The 25,174-nt window shown below is 37.1% G+C and overlaps 1 protein-coding gene across 39 annotated transcripts in view; it reads left to right on the top strand.

Moving 5' to 3' along the window:
* The window catches only part of TENM3 (teneurin transmembrane protein 3), a 1,296,489-nt gene that overhangs the window by 1,187,828 nt on the left and 83,487 nt on the right, over nt 1–25,174 (top strand). For all 39 annotated transcript variants that reach the window (XM_064710586.1, XM_064710592.1, XM_064710587.1 and 36 more), the window contains 6 exons: nt 11,880–12,002; nt 15,733–15,947; nt 22,414–22,624; nt 23,148–23,249; nt 23,394–23,588; nt 24,920–25,120. In XM_064710586.1, the coding sequence (XP_064566656.1) occupies nt 11,880–12,002; nt 15,733–15,947; nt 22,414–22,624; nt 23,148–23,249; nt 23,394–23,588; nt 24,920–25,120 (1,047 nt within the window). The remainder of the gene's footprint in view (nt 1–11,879; nt 12,003–15,732; nt 15,948–22,413; nt 22,625–23,147; nt 23,250–23,393; nt 23,589–24,919; nt 25,121–25,174) is intronic.

The following is a 25,174-nucleotide window of genomic DNA, read 5'->3' as shown; positions in this document are numbered from 1 at the left end:
CTTTCCACACTGGCTTTTTGCTTTAGAATGAGGCTTAATATTACAGCTAGTACTTCCTTGACTTTGTGCGTTACAGAGGTTGTCAGCTCTGTCTAACGTGATCAAATTATTTTTCTTGGTATCCCAAAGCTATGAATTTTAAATATCTGTATGAGCTTCATATAATGTTTACAGCATTGGTGAGGAGCTCATTTGGCTTCCTTAGAGTGGAAATATTTTGTAAATAATAATGTAATTTCTTATGTTCACCACATTCTTTCTTTCAAGACTGGGAGGCAGAGATAGAATGACTAGTCCAAAAATGAAGTTGTTGTTCTTTAAGTGCAAAGCATAATATTACTGTTTCAGGAGTGCAGGGAATTCTTACTTGGTTGGTGTTGTGGATGTCACTTGCTATTATTGTTCGTGGCACTGAGAATAAAACGTTCATTGAGAAAGATAATCCTCACACGAAAGAATGTAGGAACATGTAATTGACAACCAGGAGGTTAAAAGAGACTTGACAAGATTTCAAGGGATTAAAAAAGTTAATCTGTCAAGGCACACCTCTGCTCCAAAGGCTTGTATTCTAATTAAGATTTATCACAAGCTTTTTGGCAATAGTCCTGTCACCCTTGCACTTTTACCCAGTGGAGAAAATTGAAACTCAGTAATTCCAGCAATATAAGAGGTGTAGTAATAATCTGCAAGATGACATGATGATGACATGTCATTGCCTGTAAGTCCCACACATCATATTGTGAAGCCATATGATGTTTTCTCAGAATCTGAATGCTGCTTTCAGGAAAACTTAAGTCTCTTGCAAGCAAGTTTTGTAGAGATATGTGTCCTTCTGCACTTCTCCTATAGTCTTCTGACAGACTCCCAAATATTAGCAATTTTTCAGACTAATGTGATATTCAGTTAAAATGCACTGGCTTTTGATAAAGAGCAAACTTAGAGTAGTTTTAAGAGGTATTCTTTGTATTTTATCAGTCCAGGTAAACATGTAGTTCATTTTAGTAGTAGGCAAATGTGTGTAATACTTCAAATTAATGCTTATGTTTAAGAGATTTTGCAAAGCAGATATTTGCTTGGGTGATTACTTGACTTGTTGTGGACATAGAATTAATCTTCTCTTCTTTGCTGGTAGTTTCAATTAATTTATAACTCATGCCTGTGAAGAAAGAAGCATGGTCTTAGACATGTGCTATCTGCTGTGATATTTGAATTACAATACATGTGTTAAAGCTGGTCATTTTGTGTATAAATTGCATCTTTTCTGTAAACTGCAATATTTTCTTGTTTTTTTTCTTTGAAAAGAACTGCTTGTCCTCTTTTTGAATGCTTTAAAAAAAGTCATGTCCGATGAGATTTTGTTAAACCTCTCCATACACAAGCACTGTAGAATGAAAAGGTTGAGTCCACGTGTCCAACCTTGCTTTAAGCAATACCATTTGATATTACATTTATGGCTGAGATCACAAGAACACATGGGTTTTATATGGGTGTAATTAGCCCACTGCAGGGATTAATTATGGATGAAAGTTAGAGTCCTCTGAAGTAGACAGGAAATTGATGCCATTTCAGACAACTCCATTCACAAAAAAATACCCCAAGCCCACTGTCCCTTAGGAATTGTCACCTTTAGCAGCATTTGTAGTTTTATAATCCAGTTAAAAGAAATGTGCTACAACTGCTTGGATGACATGGACATTTGCATTTCAGAAGCTTATTTTTCCTCAATAATAAAACCAATAAAACAAAACCAGAGTGGTTTTGGCAGTATTTGATAAAATAGGATCACACAAATGAGTGTCTTTTACTTGTTCTATGGAAGCAGTAAGGTGGGGGGGTTAGGTATATAAATGAATATCAGTTATTTTGAAAATTACTTAGTTCCAGAAACCTCCAAGTATAGAAGTAGGAATGTTTCTTGTAGTTTTTTTTTATTTAAAAATACTTTTAAGTTGCCCTTATTATGTACAGGAAAAATAGTGGTTTTGTTTTTAAATAAATAAAAATAAAAAATAAAACTAAACAACCACAACAAAAAAAAACTAAAACAATATCCAGCTGCATAGAGTTAGCCTACTGCTAACCACTGATTTCCTGAGGTGTAACACAGTAACTGGGTACAATGAATTTATCTTTAAATTTATCTTTTTTGTGGAGTGTCCAGGCTTATCTGTTGTTTTACCTTCTCTTTCATCTATGGAAAGCCAAGTCTCACAGCCCTTTTTATTCAGGCAATTTTGCTCGACAGTGGGTCCTCATTTGAGTCACTCCAGATCTTTTCACACTGCTGAGTAAAAGTTACTTATGTTTTCCAATTATTTCCCAGGTTTTTAATTATTTCTCCAGCAACTTCTTTACTGCCTCCTGTTAGTACTCTCAAGTAGAGGTAATGAAATTGAGGTATCCACATTTGAAAAGGAGAGATGCAATCCTTCCTGTTATTTCAATTCAGCTGTAGCCAAAATTAGAGGATAATTTTAAAACACATCCTTTTTACTGATCTAGTGTCACACATTAAAAGGAGTAGTTGGTTTTCTCTATCAGTTTTATAAATGGCCATTACTTTAGCGCTAAGACTGGTTATTCTTAATATTACCTGTAAGATTTTACTGTGCAGTGTTGTGGCTAATTTACTTTTAAAGGGAAAAAAAAATCAATGTGACGCTGTAATCCTAACTTGTTTTTTCCAAGGCTTAGATAATTGATACAAACTACAAAGTGGTTTACAAACTGACTTGCAAGCAATTCACTAGCTTTGCAAACAACTAACAGTAAGTTTGTCTTTATGTCAGTTTCCTTTCATAAATCATGTATGGTAAATTGTTTTTTTCTGTTGATAGTATTTTTCCTGTACCTACAATATAACTTTGCTTACAGGAATAGTTTCATAAAAAACACATTTCAGCTTAGTGGATGAACACGGTGTGTTATTCCAATGCACATAAAATATATTAATGACAATATAATAAAGGATTCCCTATTTAATAGCCAATCCCTGGAGTGGTGGTGATGTTTCAATAAGAGGATGACTGCAATCACTGAGCTGTTGTAAGCCCTGGGGTTTTGAACCAAAGGTTTGCATAAGATTATTTGTTTATGCAGATAGCTAATGGTTTACAAGTTTACACTGGAGGTGTTGGAGTAAGGTAGAGTTGGCCCCCTTGAAGGGGAACTCAGCATGCCCATTCTGTTTTTTAATATGGATAGAAGAGGAAATTCTGTGAGCTTGCAAGTTGATCTGCATGTAGTGGTTGGCTTATGCATCTACATAATTGCACTGTTCAGGTAGGTGAGTGATAATTACCATGGAGAGGTCTAAATCACCGTGAAGAAGTTTTGTTAAGAGGTTATAGGTTATTTTCTTTTGGCCTCAATCATGTACCTTTGATCTACAAGTGGACTGCTGTAATTGTGATATCATGAAGCCTGAAAAACAGCAAAGGATTAGAAAACCTATATATTGACTTGCACGTTCAATCAACTTGCATATGATCTCAGCAGGAAATTCAAAACAAAAGCTAATTTATGGAAAAATATGGAGTTCTAATCACAGTTTAGCTCCATGGGGTTCCAAATAACATACTACAATCTCTACATGCAGATGCTTTCATCTTACATTTCAGATTTGGTGACATTCCAAAAGTTCTTATCAAGCCTTATTATCATCTTTTATTAAAGCTTATTACATTTATCCTTATTGCATGTTTGCTGTAATATTCTGTCATTCTTAATATGGAAAAAAAAAGCTTTGATCTTTTTTAGCCAGTCATGAGATGGAAATATGCAACACAAGTGTTTCACCATATAGTATAAACTCCCAGCTCAGTGTGTCCTTTGAACATTGCATTAATTGGCCCCTGTTTCTTTTTCCTTTGGTTTATGAATCTATTCATCAGACTGCATTTCTTTGTGCCATCAACATGCAAATAGGCTATGCAGGATCATATAGTGCCACTTAATTATATCCCTCAAGAGGTTTGTGGTGTTGGGTTTGTTGGGTTTGGGTTTGGGGTGGTTGGTTTCTCTGTAATAAATAAGGCTTTTGAACTGTAGGAATGGTTGGATCACTTCGTCAATGCTCTTACCTAAGAAAGGAGTTTCCAATTAATTATAGACATTACATTGTCATTGCTCTTCTTGGCACTCTGGGGGTGTGATCTAAAGGACAAAGCAAGACCTCTGGTGGAATTGTGAAAAAAATTAAAATAGGTAAAAAAACCATGAACTTCAGCTTTTTTCTAAAAAACGAGTTTAAGGAAGAAAAATAGTTACAAAATGAGAAGCAATAATAGAAAGAAATCCCTAAAGGAATACAGAAAAGTTATTAGCCTGTAGTCTTAATCTGGCCTTGACATGTGTAAATCAGGGAAATTTTCTTCTCCCTCACCATATTTAAAATAATTGATCATGACTATTAGATAGAAACCCAGAATTTACAGGATGCTTTTCCTGCCCTTGTATGAACAAAGAGTCCACAATCCAGTATGCACTTCCCATCATTTCTGTACTTGTAATGATTTTTACCATCTTTTTAGACTCAACAGCATTAGCTGGAAGAAAAAAAAAAATATGTTGAGGAGAAAGCCCAGGATAATACTAAAGACTATTTAGGTATAGTGGAGACTATTACAAAATGGAGTAGGTTTGCTGTTTATCAGAATAAATGGGCACATCTGAAACAGGACATAATAGATATATCCTATTTAAATAAGAGGCTGCTGAAAGATTATCTTTGTTTCTGTTTTAAGAAATCTGGATTCTCCCTAAAGCTTTGAATGTGCCTTGTATAATGCAGTTGACAGAATCAGACCATTGTTACATAAAAGTCCCTGGCTTGACAACTGCAATGAGACATCTAGCCATACAAGTTTTCAGAGGAATAAATGTTCCATCTTGGGGTAAATAAAGTAAAACTATTTACACCAAGACTACCACACATCTTTCTTAACAGCTCAAATGCAACAATACTTTTAAAGTTCCAATGTAATCATCTTTGAGTAGAAGTCAAAGAGAGTAAGTTTCTCCACAGTAGATAGCTGATATACCTTTGTTGCTGGTATTTTTTCTAGGCAATTTTAAAAATGTTTTTCAAATTCATTGTTAAAAGATCCCAGGAGAAAATGAGGAATAGACTAGACAGGTTGGATTTTTTTTTTTTGCAGATGAAACAGTAAAATCAATGGACCTATTCAACTGTTCAGGATAAAAGGGAAAACTAGTTTTTCAGTTACTGTGTTGGTCTTGATAGGTATTACTGGGTTTTTCACATAGCACTCTACTAAAATGTTTTACATTCAGTGTATATGTTCAGCATCTTTCATGTGATGCTGCTGGTGACTAATCTTTTGAAGGTGCTCAAAAGTATGTACTTTAAAGTTATTTTAAATTTAGAAATTACAGGGATTTTATCGATTTGAGAAAAAGAGTAATAAATAAAGAACTTGTCTTTGTAAATTTTAATTCACTTTATTTAAGATTTTAATTAACTATTTTTAATTCACTATTTGATCTGCAGCAACATCCAAGGTATCCTATTATCTGAGAAAAAAGCAAAAGAATGCAAATCACTGGCAGTTCATTTGCACATCTTCTGGTCCACTTCAGGTCCTTCAGAATAAAATAGATTTAGATTCTAATTATGTCTGCAAGAAAAATATATGGAAGATAATTTTTAAAACCACTTCAGTGTTCAAATATTTCATTTTAAAATGTATTGCCAACAGGGAGATGAACTAGAAGATAATCCTTCAACAAGATTGAGCAATAATTGCAATTTGCTTAGTTTAAATTATAATCTTCTTTGCATTGCTTTAAATATAAATTATGTTCACTTTTCCTTATGTTTAAGCGTGCATAAAGATTTTTCAATTAATTCTCAGGAAGCAATTTTTAAAATCATGGTTTCAAAATATCAGCACCCGGAAATATGTAGCAGTGGCAGTCCTGGAACATGAGTTCAATAACTTAGCAAGGAACTCATCTTCAAGCACAGCTTCATGAATAATAAGACTTGATTACCATACCTTGTAAAACACATGGGAGAAGGGAAGGGGGGTCGCCAGTATCATTCAGTTCCTCTTGCCAACTTCCCCTACGGTGTTGAGTTCTTCATGTTCATAGAACATATGCCACAGGCCTTATCTCCAGAGGTTTTGGGGAGATGCTTGCTCTTTAGAGACAGCCAGTGTTTTTGCTTTCTGCTGTCTAGTGTTAATTTTTCATCTGTTGCTATTCTAAGAAAAGCTGGAGGAGCAGTGGAAGTCCATTTCCCAATTTAGGTAACTCTGTTTCTTCTTTTTACTTAAAAGAATCCTCTTACCTGTGAATTCTTGTTCTTCTAAAATGCCCTGTGTGAAAATACCTTTACAATTCTTTCCTGCAGAAAACAAGTTGCCATATTTGGAAGGAAAGGTCTTGAATTGCTGGCACTTCTCACTGGTACTTCAGAGTACTTCTTCCATTACAGTACTACTTCCATTACTGCAGGACTGTGAATAAAGGCTCTGCTTCTATGTGTATGGTTTTGTTTGTGCATCCTTATGATCGGCATTTGTGATTCTTTCACGTGCACATCTCATAGGGTGTTTGCTATGCCCTTTGTGTTTCATGTGAGCGTATTTGTTACTTACAGTACTTAAGAAAAAGTTGCAGTTGATCCTGGTGAGTTATGATAGAGACAACCTTGAATTTTGATGAGAACAATACATAAGTTTCTTTGGCTTTTACTGTATATTGCTACCATTTTCTACAAAGAAATAAAAATTCTGATAGTCATAGACATCAGAGTTGTGTGTATTTGCACATCTGATCTAAACTTTGTTTTCTGTTTAAAGCTACACTGGATACTGGATAGTGCTAATACCTGTCGATTTCCTTTTTGAACTAGCTGTCTTATCCTTATAGCATTCAAGTGTAGGAGAAGAGGGAAAAATGCAGACAAATCCAGTTCTTGCTAAATGGTAGAACAGGTACATTAATTGGTGTTCTGTTACAATTCTTTTTTGTGCCTCTCATAGTTTTGGCAGATGAGAACTTTGAGATTTTGAGCAAGGCAGCAAATGCAGCAGGTATGCAGTTGAATGCAGGGTAGTTGTCAGCCCTCACAGTTCTAGTTCTGCTACTTAGTTACATAAATTATCCATCTTACACCACCTACTAATAAAGGACTGGTTTCTTTTTGGATGCAAGTCTTGGAGAGTGTTTTGAAGTGATAATACAGTGTATTTCTGAAGAACGAGTCCCTTGTAAAGGCAGTGCTTAAAGCACTGAATTACTAGCTTGAGAAAGGAGCATGCACAACAAATGGGAACTTCTTCTTGAAGATTTTTACAAAATGTTTTACACAGTGTAAACTAGTGATGGGGTTTTTTTCAAGTGTTTGCTGTAAAATGTTTTCTTAGTTGCTGTTTTAATTATTGAGTGGACATGGAAGGCTTTGTAGACTGATTACAAACCAAAATAACTAGGCTTCCGTGATCGCAAGATCAACCAAGCTTGAAAAAGCAGTTTTAAGATGGTTCAGAAACTCTTCAGTGAACTGTGTGGTGACAGATGGCAAGATTACCCAATTGTCTACAACAAATGATAGCATTTTTATGTTAGAATTAAGGCTGCTGTTGGTACAAATGCACTCCTTTAATTTAAGCTCTGAATATTTGAATATGTCAGTCCAGTGGCAGGGGGAGGGGGAAAGAGGAGAATAAGAGTAAGACTGTTAATTTGGTTAGTGCTTTTATGTTTGGGATTTGTTCTGGTGAATTTAGTTGTATTGACCAGCACCACACATGCACATAGACGCTGCTACTATGTTCATGCCAAGAGCAGCCCAGATCCAAGAGAGTTTTGTCATCTCTGATGCCTCTTCTTTCCGCTCCGTTAGAGGGAATGCACTCCTCACCATTTAGACTATCACACTTCTCTAAAGGCTGGCCATGCAGATAATTTGTCCAGTAGCAGTACAAATGTCGCCTTAAACAACTCAGTCCAAAGGTAAATGCTAGCAAAGCTTCAGCAAGTGAAGAACTCTTCAAAGCTAGAGATTACTTTGCAGAACGGATGTAGGGACTGAAACAGCAGAATAGATGGGTCCTAGAATCCCAGGTTAAAGATAGTAGGTTTCATTTAGGTTAAAATTAATAAATTTCATTTAGGTTAAAATTAATAAATTTAATTAAAATTAAGTTTATTTTTTTATTTGAGTTTACCAAAAGGTAACTATTTAATCATAGGTTGAATAGTTAAAGATGGAAAATACCTTTAAAATCATCAAGTCAGATCGTCAACCTAGCACCACCACCATGTTCACCATTGAACCATGTGCTGAAGAGCCATAGCCACTGGTTTTTTGGGATGGTGATCCTTCCAGGGAAGGTGACTTCACTACATCCCTGGGCAGTCTGTTCCAATGTTTTACAATCCTTGCCATGAAAACATTTTCTCTTAATATCTAATCTTAACCTCCCCTGGCATAATTTGAGGCCATTTCCTCTTGCCCTGTTACTTGTTAAATGGCAGAAGGGATTGAGACTCACCTTACTGCAACCTGCTTTCAGGTAGTTGTAGGGATTGTGAGGGTCTCCCTGAACCTCATTTCTCTGGGCTAAGTGACCCCAACTTCATCAGCTGCTCCTCATAAAGCTTGTGCTCCAGACCCTTTACCAGCTTCATTGCCTTTCCCTGGATGTGCTTCAGTACCTCAATGTCTTTCCTGTTGTGAAAAGAACTGGACACAGCACCTGATGTGTGGCCAAATATGCTGGGCAAATACCAGCCCTGTTTCTGCTGGCCACACTATTTCCCTTTGGCCACCTGGCCACTGCTGTCAACCAGCACTTCAGGGTCCTTTTCTGCTGGACATTTTTCCAGCTACTCCTCCCCCAGCCTGTAGCACTGCATGGGGTTGTTGTGACAAAAGTGCAGGACTCAGCACTTGGCCTTCTTGAACCTCCTACAACTGGCTTTGTCCCACTGATCCAGCCTATCCAGATCCCTCTGCAGACCCTTCTTACTATCCAACAAATCAGCAAACATGAATGATTGCATCATTCTCCCTTTGGAAATTCAGAACTAGTCCATGCCATTTGACTTGAGGGTCTCAGACATCCCACCAAGGTATCAGTCCCAGGTGCTGCTAAACAGATTCATAATAGCATCAAAAATTTTTATCAGATGTCTCAGTTTTCTTATAAAATTGGTAAGGATATAAAGTTTGCTTTTATATCGATGGCCAGCTGTGAGAAGACAAATTTTGGTTGGCACAATAGTTCCTGAGTTTGTCTTTATTGGTCAATTTAACCATGTTCTTAGAGTTCATAATCTCTAAAGAAATTCTGCCTTGTAATTTGATGCTTTAGCAGTAAGCCTGTTTCTTTCATGTTTGTTGTAAAAGGACAATTCTCTAAATTCCATAGCACTAACTCAGAGAGATTGTGTGGTTGAATTACTTAGTGTATTAGTACACACTCTTAAGTTTTATCACTGGAATTGTCTAGCAGCAGTTTTTGTCTCCTTAAAAAATATTCCTGCATTCCTGATCTGTGAAACAGCTGCATTTATCTGTTCATTTTCTTTAAACATTGTGTCTTGAACTTGTTTCTAGTTCATTGTCAAAGCTGAGAGAGGAATAGTATATTTGAGGGATACGGTCTTTGGCAGTAATGTACAGTGAGACTCACATCAGTACAAAGACAAAGAAAAGGTAGTTGTCACTTACACTGTAGTGATTGTGGTTATATTGATGTAGTCAATATTGATCCCACAGTCCTTGCCTTTGAAGACTTCAAATTCCAGCTGTTTTGAATTACAAGGGAATGGCTAAAAGGTCATGTTGGAGCTTCCCCTTCTGATCTCCCAGTGCATGGAGAGGCACAGGGCATGTACATAGCACCAGCAGATGTTAATGATGTTCTAAACTCCTGTGTTTCTAGAGTTACAAAATGAATATCACTTTCTTTTCTCCAGAAGAACTAATAAAAGGGATAAGAAGACAGCAAAGTTAAGAGAGGTGATTTAGATCTCTGGACTTGAAAACAAGGAATGTACTGGGTTTAAATCATGAAATATTTAGCTATTTGCTGTCTTTCATTGCTGCCAGTGAAATGAACAAGTATAACAAATTGTAGAGTTTGACCCTAGAGATTTTATTGAAATATATTAAAACAGATACACTCATCAGGTGATTAATACATAAATAACAATTTCAGCTGAGGTAGGGTCAAAATAATGATGGCTAATTCTAGTGATGTGCCAGAGATGGTGGTGGTCAGATTTATGGTTTAACAAGAGTTGAGAGGGGATAAAAGAAATATGTTTTTAGGGTCAAGGAACATTCTACATTATCAGGCTTTGACAGGCAATTTAAAGTCTGGGAAAGAACTGTAACAGTAGAGTCAGAGACTTGGAACAAAGAGAATATGTCATCTGTAGTGAAGATTTCAGTCTTTGAAGTATTCAGTAACAGGTCTTTAGTTGCATTCTGGTTTTTTGTTTTGTTCAGATTAAGGGAAAGGCTTTAAGGCAAAGACCTGGCAGACAACCTCTTAATTTGGCAGGTTTTGTTGCCTGGCTAACTTAAACTTCCATTTATGCCTGTTCATCTTAAATAAGGGTTGGCATGGTCAATACAAAGAGATTTATAGACTAGAGATGAAACCAAATGGGATGAAGAATTTTTTGTCATTTGCATAGGGGGAATGAAAAAATTAGTAACATTGACTATAGTAGTAATCTTACTTCAGAGAGAGAGAAGTAGCAGAAGCAATAAAGTGCAGTGAATTATTTTCCTTATATTTTGCACTAATAGTTAAAATACATGAGTATGGATTTTTTTTCCCAGTGTATTTTTATTCCCTAGTAGCACTGAAAGACTATTTTAACTGCTTTGCAGATAACTGTTGTCATGGAATGAGCAAAACTACATTAGCCCAAGCACAAAGTAGAATAATTACAATAAAATGCTTTTTGGTGGCATTATAGAGACATTGGAACAGAAAAAAATAATCCACAGACAGCATGAAATTGTATGAGAGTATCTCAGTATAGCACTAAGATAGGGGGTTTTTTCCCGTATTTTTGTTCTAAAAGTTTAGATGCTGGGTTCATTCCTTAATCCCTGGTGATCAAGGTTCCTTAAGTTCCCCCTAACACCATGGAAGGTTAACTCTGTTTCATAATTAACTCAGCTAAACTCTTTAACATGGTATCAACTTTCAAATGAACGTGGTTGTGGGGAATTAAGTAATTCAGAAAGCTAACTTATGCATTACCATTATCAGAGCAAAGTGCCCCGGTGTCCCTGGCTCTGCTCATGGCCTCGCCTCATTTTGTGGGCTAGTGTGAGGAATGGGCCCGTAATGGGAGGTTGTGCAGGGTGTTGTTGACAGCATGAAGTGCTCGTGTCTTAGGTTAGCCCTGCAACACCCACAGCACCCTCCCTCCCTCTCCTCCCGTATTTACTCTTTCTTTTCCCTTTCTAGCTAACCAGGACAGATCCATCTGCTGGGAAAATCATTTCTTTTAGTAGGTCATTTTAAAGTTCACTTAAATGATTTGTCTCTTCAGAAGGATCAAAAATGAAAAAAAGAGAAAAGAACATAATTACTGCCTATCCTTTTGAACATTGATTTGGGACTGGTAAAAGACTCAAAATGAGACTGGTGAGCTTTCTGTCAACTGCTTTCACTGAAAGCACTGTATCATTAAAGGACAGTGGTAGTAATTGCTTTGTGCCTTTGCTGAACTATTAGTCTGCAAATGCTTGTTCATGTAATTTAATTTTTTTAATGTATGAGTTGCTATGCCACTACGAGGCATGGAAAGTCGTTGCTTGTGCAATTTGTCATTGTGGTTAAAAGCATCAAATAACCTGTATCCTCTACCACCAGCAATGCATCTGTTTGGCCTCAACTGGCAGTTGCAGCAGACTGAAAATGATACATTTGAGAATGGAAAAGTGAATTCTGATACTGTGCCAACACATCCTGTAACAGTTCCTGCTGGAGACAGTGGTAAGTGAAATGGGCACCATTTTTTTTTCCTTCTTTTGGAACATTTCCTTCCTTTGTGTCTTACTAACATCATCACACTGTAACAGTTTTCATCCAAGACTCTATATTTAATGCAAGTACAGAGCATTTGTAAGTAATAGTAATTTTAAAAAGATAAACAAGAACAAACAGTTCCTCCTACCTAGCATGTGAAGGGGTCTATGGATCATGAGCAGTAATGCTGATCTTACTAGGAGAGCTAACTGTCAACCAAAATTCCTCACAGGAGTTATATGTGATACTTGATGAGGATAGGAAAGCTCTCATCATATCCAGAGAAGCAGAACCTCTGTTTACTCCAGAACACCTGATAATATTTGTATTGTTGCTGTGGGGTCCCCAGAGGCAGCAGGAGGGTGCTGAGGCTGGCTCGGACCATCCTGCCTTAGGGACTTCGTGTTGAACAAATGGCCACAACAAAGCCAGGGCCCCAGGGTGTCAGGACATGCTGTTTCATAAGGGGGACCTGATACAAGAGCCAGTCCTTGGGACTTTCTGCAAGCTCTCAATAATTCTGGACAAAAGATTACATGTGTGTGTTCCATCGTAATCACTTTTTCTGAAGGTTTTGCTCCAGAAGACGCCTTTCAGGAATAATAAGCATATTTTTGAAGCTTCTCACTTAGCTATGCTTACAAGGCTTAGAAGTCATGATCAAGGAGTTTTGTGTGGCATGATGACCTCACTATGGAATATCTTGGGTTTTTCTCTATAGAGATTGATGTTTTCTTCTCTCTTTTTTTTTTTTAATTTCTCACTGAAATTTAATAGGTCAGGTATAATATGTACATTTGTTTTCTCAAAGTCTCTGGCATATAATGTTGAGTCTGAATCACCCAACTGATATATAAAGCAGGAAAAAAAACTTTCTTAATTTTGTTGTAAGAGCTTTTAAAATACAAACCACATAAAGGGATTATTTTTTATCGACCTTTTTCCATGTTGCCCTTTAAGATTCTCCAAACATTTAAGAGCTTGTGCACTTTTGGCTAACAGAGGCTTCAAAATCAATAGGTTTTGAATAGAAAACTTGATTTAAATGGTTGATGAATGCAGTGTTTGCTTCATTACACAAAAATCCATTTTCCCATTCACAAGGAAGATCTGACCTCCTTACCACTGAGAAGGAGGAAGCCTCTGCTGGCAATTGACATCTAGAAAATTTTTGAAGTTATCACAGCTCCAAGTCTTAGAAAAGTTATAGCTCAGTTCCCTGCTTTTGTGATTTTTGTAAGCCTGTGAAACTTCTCCAGTAGGACATTTTCTTCTCATTTCCTTTACCTTCCTGCCTTTTTCTTGTACTTAGATAATCATTATCGCTTCCTGTTTTTTCTTACTTACTTTGAATGAAGAGAAAAAAAACTACTTTATATTTATGAATATTGATGCTGCAGTGACAGCTTTTCATCCCATTGTCTTCTGCATTCAATAACCAATATACTTTATTTTATAAACTATATTGATGTTTTTGAAAATATTTTATAAACACTTACTGGGTTTTTTCCTTGATAATTTTTCATTTTTTTACCAAACTAAAACCTGTTATACACTGCCTCAAAGATAAAAGGAAATAACAAGGAAATCAAATACATTTTTCCTTCCTTATGTCCCTAAATACAATTCAAGAGAACAGGGTTAATTTCACCCACTTAAATATGGTGTCTTCTGCAGAATATGGTTCATGGTCATTTATCAGCATGCATCAGTACTGACCAACAGACAGACCAAAGAGTACACATTTTAAACCACCAAAGAGGCACCAGTTAGGCAGAAGGGAAAGTTTGATGACTGGATGTGAAATGTGAGGAGCGAGGCCCCTGTGCTGTCACTCTGGTTACTGAAAACTGTAAGGAAGAATCAATGAAACCTTGATTCAGATATTTTGACAGCTGAACAACTTTCAGTACCGCCCTTCTCTAGTCCCCTGGTAATGTCCTGATCCTCTGATTTGGATTTGAGACATTTCAACTACCTTACTAGTAAATGTGTATGAACACGACATTCCATGTTTTGGTTTAAAGGTGCCTGTAGGAACTGTTACTGTTTAGAAAATGGAAAGGAAATGATGACACTATGAAGATCTTTCTTATGCTCATTGAGATACAACAGGGAACAAAGAATAATTAATCCCCTAACCTTAGGGTGACAAACAGCTGCTGACAGCTTTGAGAGAGGTGTTGGGGTGCTAAAGGGGCACATGGCTACAAAGTAAAACCATCTTTTTTTCAGTGAAGAACTTAGGAGTCCATAAATGTATTATCTGCTGAGTGTTGAACCCCAGAAACAGACATTCCTGGGAAGGTGGTTCATGTATTTGATAAACAGCACTTACTCAAGCTGTCTAGCTCATCTTTTCAGTAGTACAAGGCAGTTATTTTTCATTTGAAATGTAGAAATAGGGGAAGTTGCAGATCAATATTGCAAACAAGTGTTTATTGTTTAGTGATTACCTGTCATCAGTGTGTGAATTTGTTCAACACAATATGCGTTAATTTGAAGAAAGAAGTAGAGAACAAATGCTTAAATAAGCAGAAATAGGAAATACAGATCCATCTTCTAGAATAACACATGAATATTATGAAAGGTTAAGTCCAAATTCAGAAAACATTAAACTCATCCTGAAAAGTGTTTAAAAACTGGGGTCTTTAAGATCAGATATTTCACTGTCTTTTCTCAAGAGCACTCTGATCAATGTGATAATCCTGTGAGACATTTTCAGTGACTGCAATGCTGCTGTGACACAGCTCTGATGATGATACAAGTTCCCACTCAAGGCCTCTCAGCAGTGCTTCTGAACCTGTTTAATTCAACAGCAGTCTCAGTTCATCTTGGATGCACAATAAGTGCCGAGGATCAATCTGTGACCTCACCTGGCATTTCAGATTTTAATCTAGTTTTTTTGCAGTCTAAATGTTTGCAAAAAGGTTGTGTCAGTTTCTTCCATCAAATGATGAATAATGTAGAATTTGAATGTAAAAGACAAGGCTGAATTGTCAGTTCTTCAGAACACTTGTATGCAAACAAGTGAGCATCACATGAACATGCTTATCACATTCAGATGGATTTATTTCAATCTTTATAATAGACTAGCTGATGAAAGGAATATGAATTGGTAAAAACACAGCAAACTCCAAGACTATAATGACAGTTCCATTTTTCTTTGTATTGTTTCACTCAAGCCTCACCTTCGTGTGCCAGCTGCTTAAATACAGCGTTGCTTGCTTATGCAAAATCAAAAATAGGTAACCAGAGCTGTAGTATTTGGAAGTATTGAATAAATGCTCTGATATTTAATGTAAAATTGTTTATATTAGTTTTCTTGACTACCTGTGTTTATATATCTATTATTCTTTAAATCTGTATGCTGCCTTCTGCTTTTTCTTTTTAATGTGAGACTTTATTCTTAGAAACCCCTGTTAAAATGCTAGTGAAAAAGTTTATTGTAGATTCTAAACTGCTTCCATAATGCTCCTCCTTAGGGATGCTACAGCATTTTTTGTAAGTAGGCATTTGTGGTATCTTTGCCTTTTTATTTCCAAATCATTGAATTCCTGGGATCTTCTATTCAAAAATGTTGTCAGGTAAAATTCTGCCTGAGGTAATTCTAAGTATTTGAAGCTATATATGAAGGATGATTGAAAGGTAGAAAAAACCACTAATTTTTGATCTCCATATTATTCTAAACCATCAGGAAAATTAGGAGGATTTGCACAAGAAAACAACACTATAGATTCTGGAGAACTTGATATAGGCCGAAGAGCGATACAAGAAGTGCCCCCTGGGATTTTTTGGAGATCACAACTCTTCATTGATCAGCCACAATTTCTAAAATTCAATATATCCCTTCAGAAAGATGCATTGATTGGAGTATATGGTCGAAAAGGCTTACCACCTTCACACACTCAGGTAAGAACTGCTTGCATTAAAAGTAGCACATTATTGAAAACCATGATCTTTTTTCTCTCTCAGGATTACATTCTTTTCTGTTTTGCTGATTTTCATGTTTATACTTTATTGATCTCATGTGATGACCAGAACATTGGTAATACTCTGTGTTGGGATCTAGAATGGTGGATACATGGTATTCTTATTTATGAGCTGTTCTATTGCCTAATCAATGATTCTTCAGATATGGAGTTGTTTCATGCAGAATTTATAGGTACTTTATTTTATTCTTTGGAAAATTGATATATCTTTAAAACCTAAGCAAACTAATATAGAATCTTTTGGCCATGCATAAGGTGTGGTTGACAGTTCCTGCAAAGAGCACATTAACCAAATTTCCAAACAAGAAGACAAGCAAATACTACAGTATTTACAGCTTGGTGTCTCTCTAAGTAAAAACATAAAAGAATAATTACATAATATGTATCTACAAAGATACAGTGAACTGGGGTTATAAAAGTGGCAGTCTTCACTAGGCATCTACTGTCAGGAAACTTTGTTATTAAGTGTGCCAGAGGATTTATTCTCTTCCACCCATCAGAAGATTTCTAATGACACCTCTTATAGCATATGGTCGCATTTCCTAGTAACAAAAACCCACTTTTTATCCATAGTGATAAAACAGTTAAAGTATAAAAGAGTGAACAGTCTTCTGGATTGGCAGGAGCAACAGAGAATCAGTGCCTCAGATGGTACTTTAGTATTAATTGTATTCATATTATTTTAAAGATTTAAGACCCTCCAAGATTAGATTTCTTCCAACACAGTATTTATCCAACTGCTGGCTCAGATCCATTTTTCCACCTGAATAGGTATTTTAGTTCATTTTCTTCTACCACATCCAGAGAAATATCTTAGTGACTTTTAGTTTGAGTGTATGGGTTTGCCATGGACACAAATCTAAGTATAGCAACCAAATGGTATTAATGTATCAAAGCTTGACTGATTATGTCTGTTACATAGCAGCAAATCCATAGGTGTAGCAGCAAATCCATAGGTGCAAAATCATATATTTTAATTCAGTTCCATTTTTTAAAAAAATTTGTTTTCATGCTACTGCACTATTTAATTTTTTTGCTTGTTTATTTATTCAGGTATAACTTCTAAAATATGTGCAATATAAACATATATATGTATATATATATTATATATTAATAATTATTAATTAATTAATAATTACCTACTTAACAGACAAAAACAACAGAGGAAGGGTTAGCACAGCAGGTAAAGTCATGGAATGTTACATTAACTTTATTTTGTAGTTTAGTTTCCATTAAAGTACAAACACTTTACTGAATGCAGAAAGTGCACTCATGTTTACTTAAAAATTTGATCTTCATAATAGTGATTAAATGGATTTTCTTCAGACCTTCACATAGGAACACCCACCCTCAGGCTGACAACAACCACATGAAATTCTAGCATAAAGAAAATTGATTCAAAAAGTTATCAGCCATTTGAAGTAGGGGTTTGGAATACAAATGCCATCTCAATGATAACAGTAACAGGGGTTAGGGGAATACATGTGTGGCAGGAATGAATAAAACTGAAGAAGCTGATCTAGACTATGCATTTATATGAGAAGTTATGCAAGTAATTACGACTATTAAAAAATGATCTTTACTTGATTCCTTAGCCTGTGAAAAGATTGAAATAGGAGTGCCCTTTATCCAAAAACCACAGAGAGTACTAAATCTGTTTCCTGTCCTCTGTGTTACGTAGACTCCAAGTTTTTACTAATGTTTAAGTATGATACAACAGAAAGTGTCATACGTGAGTCCTGCTTGACATTTTGGATATACTGTTCCCAGGATATAGGTCAGCCTCTCTTGTCCTCTTTTTGCCTGGTATGTAATTAGAATATTTTTTACAAACCATTGACTGACATTTGATACCCTGAAAAATTAGGCATGCTTACTTATCAGTGCCCTACTGAACTTACAAGGCTGCTAAAGCTTCCCAAGGGTACAGGTTTATCAGAATGTTTATATGGCCTTGAACCCAATGGTGTCCAGTTTAAGTGTCTGAGATAAAGTATGTATGTAATCTCCTGAAAATGCAGTTTCAGTAAGCAGTTGGGGTTTTATCTGAGACCATGCTCCTTCATGTGGGGGGAAAAAAATGGAATAAAATACATCTTGACAGTTTAGGCCTTTCTCCAACCAAGTCCTAACACAGGGCTTTGATGAAGACACAACTCTTCCTGGTAAAATATATATTTAACTGGAGTAGCTTATGTAAACAAAATAAGGTATTTTGGCAAAAAGACATCTAATGAAATAGAACACTGAGGGGATTACAAGGACAAGTCCCTTTCTTGTTTTTGTATTTCCCCTACCTCTTACAGCTTGTACCAACAAAAGTTCCTAACTGCAAGCTAGGCATAGGTAACAGGGACAGACTAACAGCTGATGTTTGGCTTCACTGCATCCTTTCATTCCTCTTCCATCCTGCCCATTAGACAAGGCAGCTCACTCTTGTGGCTCCAAGTGTCACAGGAACATGGCAGACAAACACATGAATGTCCATGCTGAGTTTGGTCAAGGCCCATCTGGCCTTCTCTCTGTGATGGGGGCCGTGAGCAGACACAGAGAGATCAGTAAAGCAGCATGATAGTATTGTAGTTATTCTTCCCACAATATCCTTTTGGCCTCCACAGTTTTAGGGCTGAAGGACTTCGCTGATGCTGTTTTTGATTTGTCTACAAATCTTTGATAGATTCTTTTTTCCTGTGAATTTGCATAATCACCTTTGAATCCATGGAAGGTTTTAGCATCTCTGACATTTGCAGCAGGGCTTAACTACTCATCTGACACTGTACTCCTCAGAGTGTTTTGAGACAGTAGCTTTTGTTTGACACACTGTTGAAAGTGTTTTGGAAGAGGCAGAGCAGAATTTCTCATTAATTTCTTCTTCATGCCACCCTTGATTAAGGGATCTCAAGTGTTATCATTGAGTTGTATTTGTTCGAGGCTGTTTTGGCATTCTTTTTATGAAAGCTTTTGCAGTCCTTTGTTTATCCTTTTCTGAAAGTTATCCTGTTTTAATGCAGCTTTTTCTAGGTGTGGAGACCAGAACAGCCCAGAACATAAGTGTTAAACTGTGATGGTTTCATTCAGTGCCTTAATTATGTCTGCTTTTTTCTTTTTATCTTTTTTAATTATTCAGCTCTTATTTCCATAATCTGTCTACCATAGCTCAAAGAGCACATCCTATAATGACAAAAGTTGGCTCAGAGCCCATCTTAGGATGTGTAAAGCTAGGGTTGTTTCATGAGGACTTTGAAAAGTAGGATCTCACTCACATATATCACTTCATGTCTGTGTCTCTTGAATGCTATCTGCCCTTATCTTCTAGTCACAGAATGACAAGTGCTAATAACAAAATTTTATGCAAATGAGCAACTGCTGCTTGTTTCTCAAACGTCAGTATTTGAATTTTCAGATCTTACGTTAAATAATAGAGAACTTATTGCTTCCTGCACTCTGCCAGCATTTGTAAAGTTGCCTTGTCACCTGTCCTCCTCCAAAGTCTTTGCTCGTATGCCTGTGATACCCTACATGTATAACCACACTGCACAATTTTCTTTAGCTCTCTCCTTACAACTTTGGTGTTTCTACCAATGTCTGTCTTCTCTCCACTGTCACCTTTGACTGTAATGCAAAACTTGACTTTTACATTTGCCACCTTGTTCTCCACTTCTCTCCTGTACCCTTTGCTGGTTTATCCATCTCTTTTTTGTACCTAGTTAAAACCTTACAGTGAGTAAGAGGACACTGTAGTCAATATCTGTCCCTAACTGTACAACCTCTGGTGCCAATTATCCTTCTATTGCAGGGGACATAACAAAAGTATGATAGAAATAAGCTTGGAACAGATTTCAAGAAGTCTTTACACCCTTGTCTTGTAATAGGATGAATTGTATATAAACTATTTCTATAAATCACTGAAAATTCTATTAATTAAACAGTAACAGAATGGAGAAAATTTAACTCTTGTTCTGTCCCATAATCCAAAATAATAGAGATATAGCATGTAGGAAATGTTTTGATGCATCGTATTCAGGACAGAATTTTGGGTTGTTTTGCTTTATTCTCTTTAGGTGTCAAAATGAGTCTCAAGCAGAGCTACTATTTTGTGTCACAGACTGATCTGAGATGCATAGCTCTCTTTCTGGGGAATCATAAATAAATCAACCAGAAATAATTGACGGTGGCTGTCCATTCAAAACTCAATCAATGCAAGCCTGAAAGTCTTTGTGACACTTTCTAAAAATGTCAGTTCCATTGCAGCCATAGAATCAATATGTTTATTTAAAGAGACTTTTAGGAATAAAAAAGAGACTTTGGTTTAAAGCAAAACTGTATGGAGTGGTAAGGCAAATCATCACATTTAGACTCAATGTAAACGAAATAAATTTATCCTCATAGAAGGAAAATAAAATTGGTATGGTTTTGCTTATGAAGATAATTGTTTTTCCGGTCTGTTTTTGTTGCCATGTCTCAAATATAAAAAAGCAGCCTTTAAAAGGGTTAGTTAAGATCAATTTTTTTTTTTTTCTGGGGGGCAAAATGAACAGTGATTTCCCTTCTGTATGGCTTTTTAAGTGTAGTCTAAAATGGTGTTCTGATAACAGCATATGTCCTTATTACATTACAAATACAAAATTGTGAATTGTACTGTGCTTCTCTGCCATTAATGGCCAATAAATTGGTGAAGCCACTTGTTCCTGTATCAAAAATACAGTTTTAATCTGAAATTGTCCTTCTACAAAAGTGGTCTCTTGCCATATACAAATTACAAAGTCACAACTAATGTCTGTGAGTGACCTGTTAAAACTCAGAGCTCACTGAGCCTTCCCTTTTTAAAAATACTAAAACCTCTGGAGAGGCAGAAGTGAAAAAAAGCCAAAATTGTTTCTCTCTCTCTCACAAAATAAGATAAATATTTAATACTCTGACAAATGAGAGTGTTGAGTGGTTTTGAATAATTGCTCTCCCAAAGTGATCATGTTGGTTTCCGTGCAGTGCAGCGCATACAGAGCTGCCGAGGCACCGCTCCTGTGCATCCTCATCGCACTGTGTGCTGTCCTGCTCCTCCAGACACCGCTGGAAAAGCGTCTCAGGTGTTGATAGAGTCATGTTAACCATGCATTTCCTTCACATCTTGGCTAGTGGGATGATGATTCTGAATACTGGGGAGGAGCAATCTTACAATACCAGTGAATTTTGGCCTGCAATTTCAAAAAGAGAGCATAAGTACTTAAACCCTTGTTCCAGGATAAAAGCTATCATATTCTCTTTTGTCTGAGGAGCAGTGTCTGAAGGTCACAAGTCAGGGTCGAAAATCACTGATCCTCTGGTCCTAGGAACTGATCTTATCCCAGCTCAGGTGAATCAGTGGCTCACATGCTGGCCTTTACTCTAAAAGGCCCTGGATGTAATTTCATTTGAGAGAGATCTTCAACATGTGGAAAGATTGAAGGTTTTTGTGCTGCAGTTCACTTCATATGATAAACGTGTGTCACAGTAGAACTGAAACTTTGAACAGTCTTAGCTGTAAAAGTAGAGACCCTCTGCCATAAGCAAGAATGCTCTTCAGTTTTCCTACCTGTTTTATTTTGCTCTATATGTATTGATCTTTACATGTTCAACATGCAGAAGACAACTTTCAAGCCCTGAGAGTAGACTCCAGATAGTGTAAAACCAGTGTAGGGCCTGGAGCAGTTTTAGCCCTCCAGGTGCCTTAGACCTAATTAAGGTGCATAAACATGCATTAAAATTTGTGTTGTGAGTTTACTTGTTTTATCAGCTCAGATGCTACTACATTTTTCCAAGCCTCATGTTAGCTGTTAAAATTCAGTATGTGGTGTCCATTGACCTGGGATACCATGGGGCTTGTTCAGTTTGTCATCTTTGGTAGTTGCAATGTTTTCTGCTTTCCTTCTCCTGTTTTGACCTCCTGTGATGAGAAGTAAAGCTCTTGCTCTCCTTCCTCAAAAATTCCAGACTATACAAAAGGGGGATTGAGCAGTTAATCCTTCATCTGGAATTAAATTAAGAAAAGTAGATTATTGGTATTGGATAGTATTATTATTATTAGCCCATATGTATGTAATACAGTTTGAAAGTTAGCTCTCACCTGTAATTATGGTGCCAGTCATGACTGCAGACTCATTTCAACTGTATTTTCTTCCCCCAGTGTATGAAATGGGTTCATTGGCCACTTTCTATTGAAAAAGTCTTCCTGATAAGCATGAGAACTAGTTGGTAATTTTATGTGAATGCTTCCCAAGGAGCAAAGAAAGAAGAAAGGGTTGGTTTCAGCTCCTCCTTCCCTGCTCCAGAAGGAAACTTGGTCTAAATGCAGGCATGTTGTCAGGGTGGTGCCATGGCCCTGTCAAGCTCTGTTCTGTGCTTCGTTGCAGTATGACTTTGTGGAGCTCCTGGATGGCAGCCGGCTGATTGCGAGGGAGCAACGCAACCTGCTGGAGTCGGAGCGAGCAGGACGGCAGGCGAGGTCCGTCAGCCTCCACGAGGCAGGTTTTATCCAGTATTTGGATTCTGGCATCTGGCACCTGGCCTTTTATAATGATGGGAAAAATGCAGAGCAGGTGTCTTTTAATACCATAATTATAGGTAAGCATAATCTTTAAAGCTCTTACCAAACACTAGCTTGGGGTCAGGCTTTTAGGAATTCATAGAAAGGTTTTCATATTTAAATGATCTAATTTTTTTTGCAGGTTTTCCATTTATGTGTTTCTTTTGCTACTCAAAATAAAACACAGAGTCCATAGTTTAATTCCTTGATCTAAGGCATAAGGGTTTTAATTTCTTAGTCAAAGGCATAAGTACTTCTTATGTACTAAGTAAAACAGTGCTTGAAAGGAGGATGCTGTTTTGAAGTATTTATTAAATGGTACAGGACTAGATTTTAAGTATGGATCTCATGTAGTTTTACACTTATAATTTTAGCCTTTTTTTTGGAGTATAAGATAGTGGGGGCATCAGCAGTAGGAAATCACAGCTGTTCGTGCTCTTCAAACAAAACAAATGTAAACACTTCTCAGAGTGAGAACAAACTGTCAGTTAGTAGTGGCTCAAATGATAGCTACTTCATGCATTGGGTACCTGTGAATTATTCTTCTCTTTTTCTTTCTAGAGTCTGTGGTGGAATGCCCCCGAAATTGCCATGGTAACGGTGAATGTGTTTCTGGGTCCTGCCATTGTTTTCCCGGGTTTCTGGGCCCCGATTGTTCAAGAGGTAAATCAGCCCAATGCTTTTCTCAAGTCAGTTTAAGTGAGCATGAAGAGAAATACATCAGAAAAGCAACATCCCAGATGTTGTTCTTTATGAAGCTTTGGTGAAATCGTTATTCTGATAGTTGTGCTGTGTTGTGTTCCGCAGCAGCCTGCCCGGTGCTGTGCAGCGGCAATGGGCAGTACTCCAAAGGACGCTGCCTGTGCTACAGTGGCTGGAAGGGCACCGAGTGCGACGTGCCCACGAGTCAGTGCATCGATCCCCAGTGTGGGGGACGGGGCATTTGCATCATGGGCTCTTGTGCCTGCAACTCTGGGTACAAAGGAGAAAACTGTGAAGAAGGTAAATGAGTAAATATTTTTGCTAGCACCAGCTGTTGTTGGTCAGGTTAACAGCTGGCACATCTGGCTCTATAAATTTTGCTCTGGATTTAGGTCTTATGCACTAGCTCTGTTTCTTCAAAAATCATTTTACAATACTACAAATCAAGTTTGGAATCACTAGTATCGCTGAATTCTACAGAGTTATTGTACTTTATTTATTCTCAAGTAAGCAGTGGGAAAATTCAAAGTAACATGCATATAATATTTTTACTTGCCAGTATATTTGGGTTTCATCTGGCTGAAATCAGCTAAGAAGAAAGCACATGAAACACCTATGTAGGAGTTCTTATTGAATTTTTCAAGTATAGAGTAGTCATTAATTTATTGCATTTGTTAGTAGTCTTTTCCACTGACCATATTGTGGAAAGTGCTGATTCAAATGCATCAGGGGAGAAAATGATGCATTATTCTTGTATTCCAGAGATATGCATAATAATATTCGTTCTGGTGTGCTGCAAAATGCAGTTCATTTTCCATTCTATTTTTTTAGGGACTAAAAACTGCTATTTTCTTCCCCAATCAAATTGATTTTATTGATTGCCACATACAAAGTAATGCAATTAAGTCTCTGGAATTAAATTTTCAGGCCATTGACCCTACAAGTGTAACGTTTTATTGAGTCAAATTGCTGAATTAAATCTCATCATCTAAAGCACAAGTGAATTAAGACAGATAGACAGCATGCAACTCATTCATTTCTGAAACAATCTGGGGGTCCTGTATAGCTGTCACAAGTATGTGGTAGTGGATTGGGTCAGTAGTACCAGGGAATAGTGCTGCAGAGAATCCAGCACTTACTCCGTTATGGTTAGGCAGAATCAAGATCACTTACCCAAGTCCCAAAGCCAGTCTTGCTGTAAGTCAGAAAAATGATCAAACCTTAAAAGATTCTCCATTGATTCAGTGGTAACCTGTAATTGTCTTGATGTCGTTTATGTGCATGCACAAAATTTACAGGATCAGAAAGTGGTGTGAAAGGGAAGTGTTCTTGCAAGGAAAATTGCAGCTATCTAAGAAGTGAGGACAAAGAGTGATTTACCTTGTAGCCAGAGAAGGGAGGCTGGCACAAGGAGATCATAGTCCACTCTGTCTTTTCTTCATTCATTGCCATGAAAGAAAGGTGAACTTCTCAGCTTCAGCATCCTGTTTACTTTCCAGATTGATGCAATGCTGCCTGTTTCCTAAGGTCTTGAAATTTGAATGAAGCCCAAAAGTGCCCTTAACCCCTCTGGGTTAATTACTGTTGTTAGGATTGGCAGGTTTAAGCTGCTCTTTGTCCTCTCCCTGCAGCGGATTGCTTGGACCCAGGCTGCTCCAGCCACGGTGTGTGCATCCACGGCGAGTGCCACTGCAACCCGGGCTGGGGAGGCAGCAGCTGTGAGATCCTGAAGACAATGTGCTCTGAGCAGTGCTCTGGGCATGGCACCTACCTGCAGGAGAGCGGGAGCTGCACCTGCGACCCCAACTGGACAGGTCCAGATTGCTCCAATGGTAAGAGTTCAAAGCACTGGCATTTTATAAAATGTTGATGCCTTGAATAGCAGC

Source organism: Zonotrichia leucophrys, chromosome 4 (genome assembly GCF_028769735.1).
Source record: "Zonotrichia leucophrys gambelii isolate GWCS_2022_RI chromosome 4, RI_Zleu_2.0, whole genome shotgun sequence".
Classification (NCBI taxonomy): Eukaryota; Metazoa; Chordata; class Aves; order Passeriformes; family Passerellidae; genus Zonotrichia; species Zonotrichia leucophrys.
Note: the sequence above shows the minus strand (reverse complement) of the source record. Positions and strands in the feature narration are given on the sequence as shown.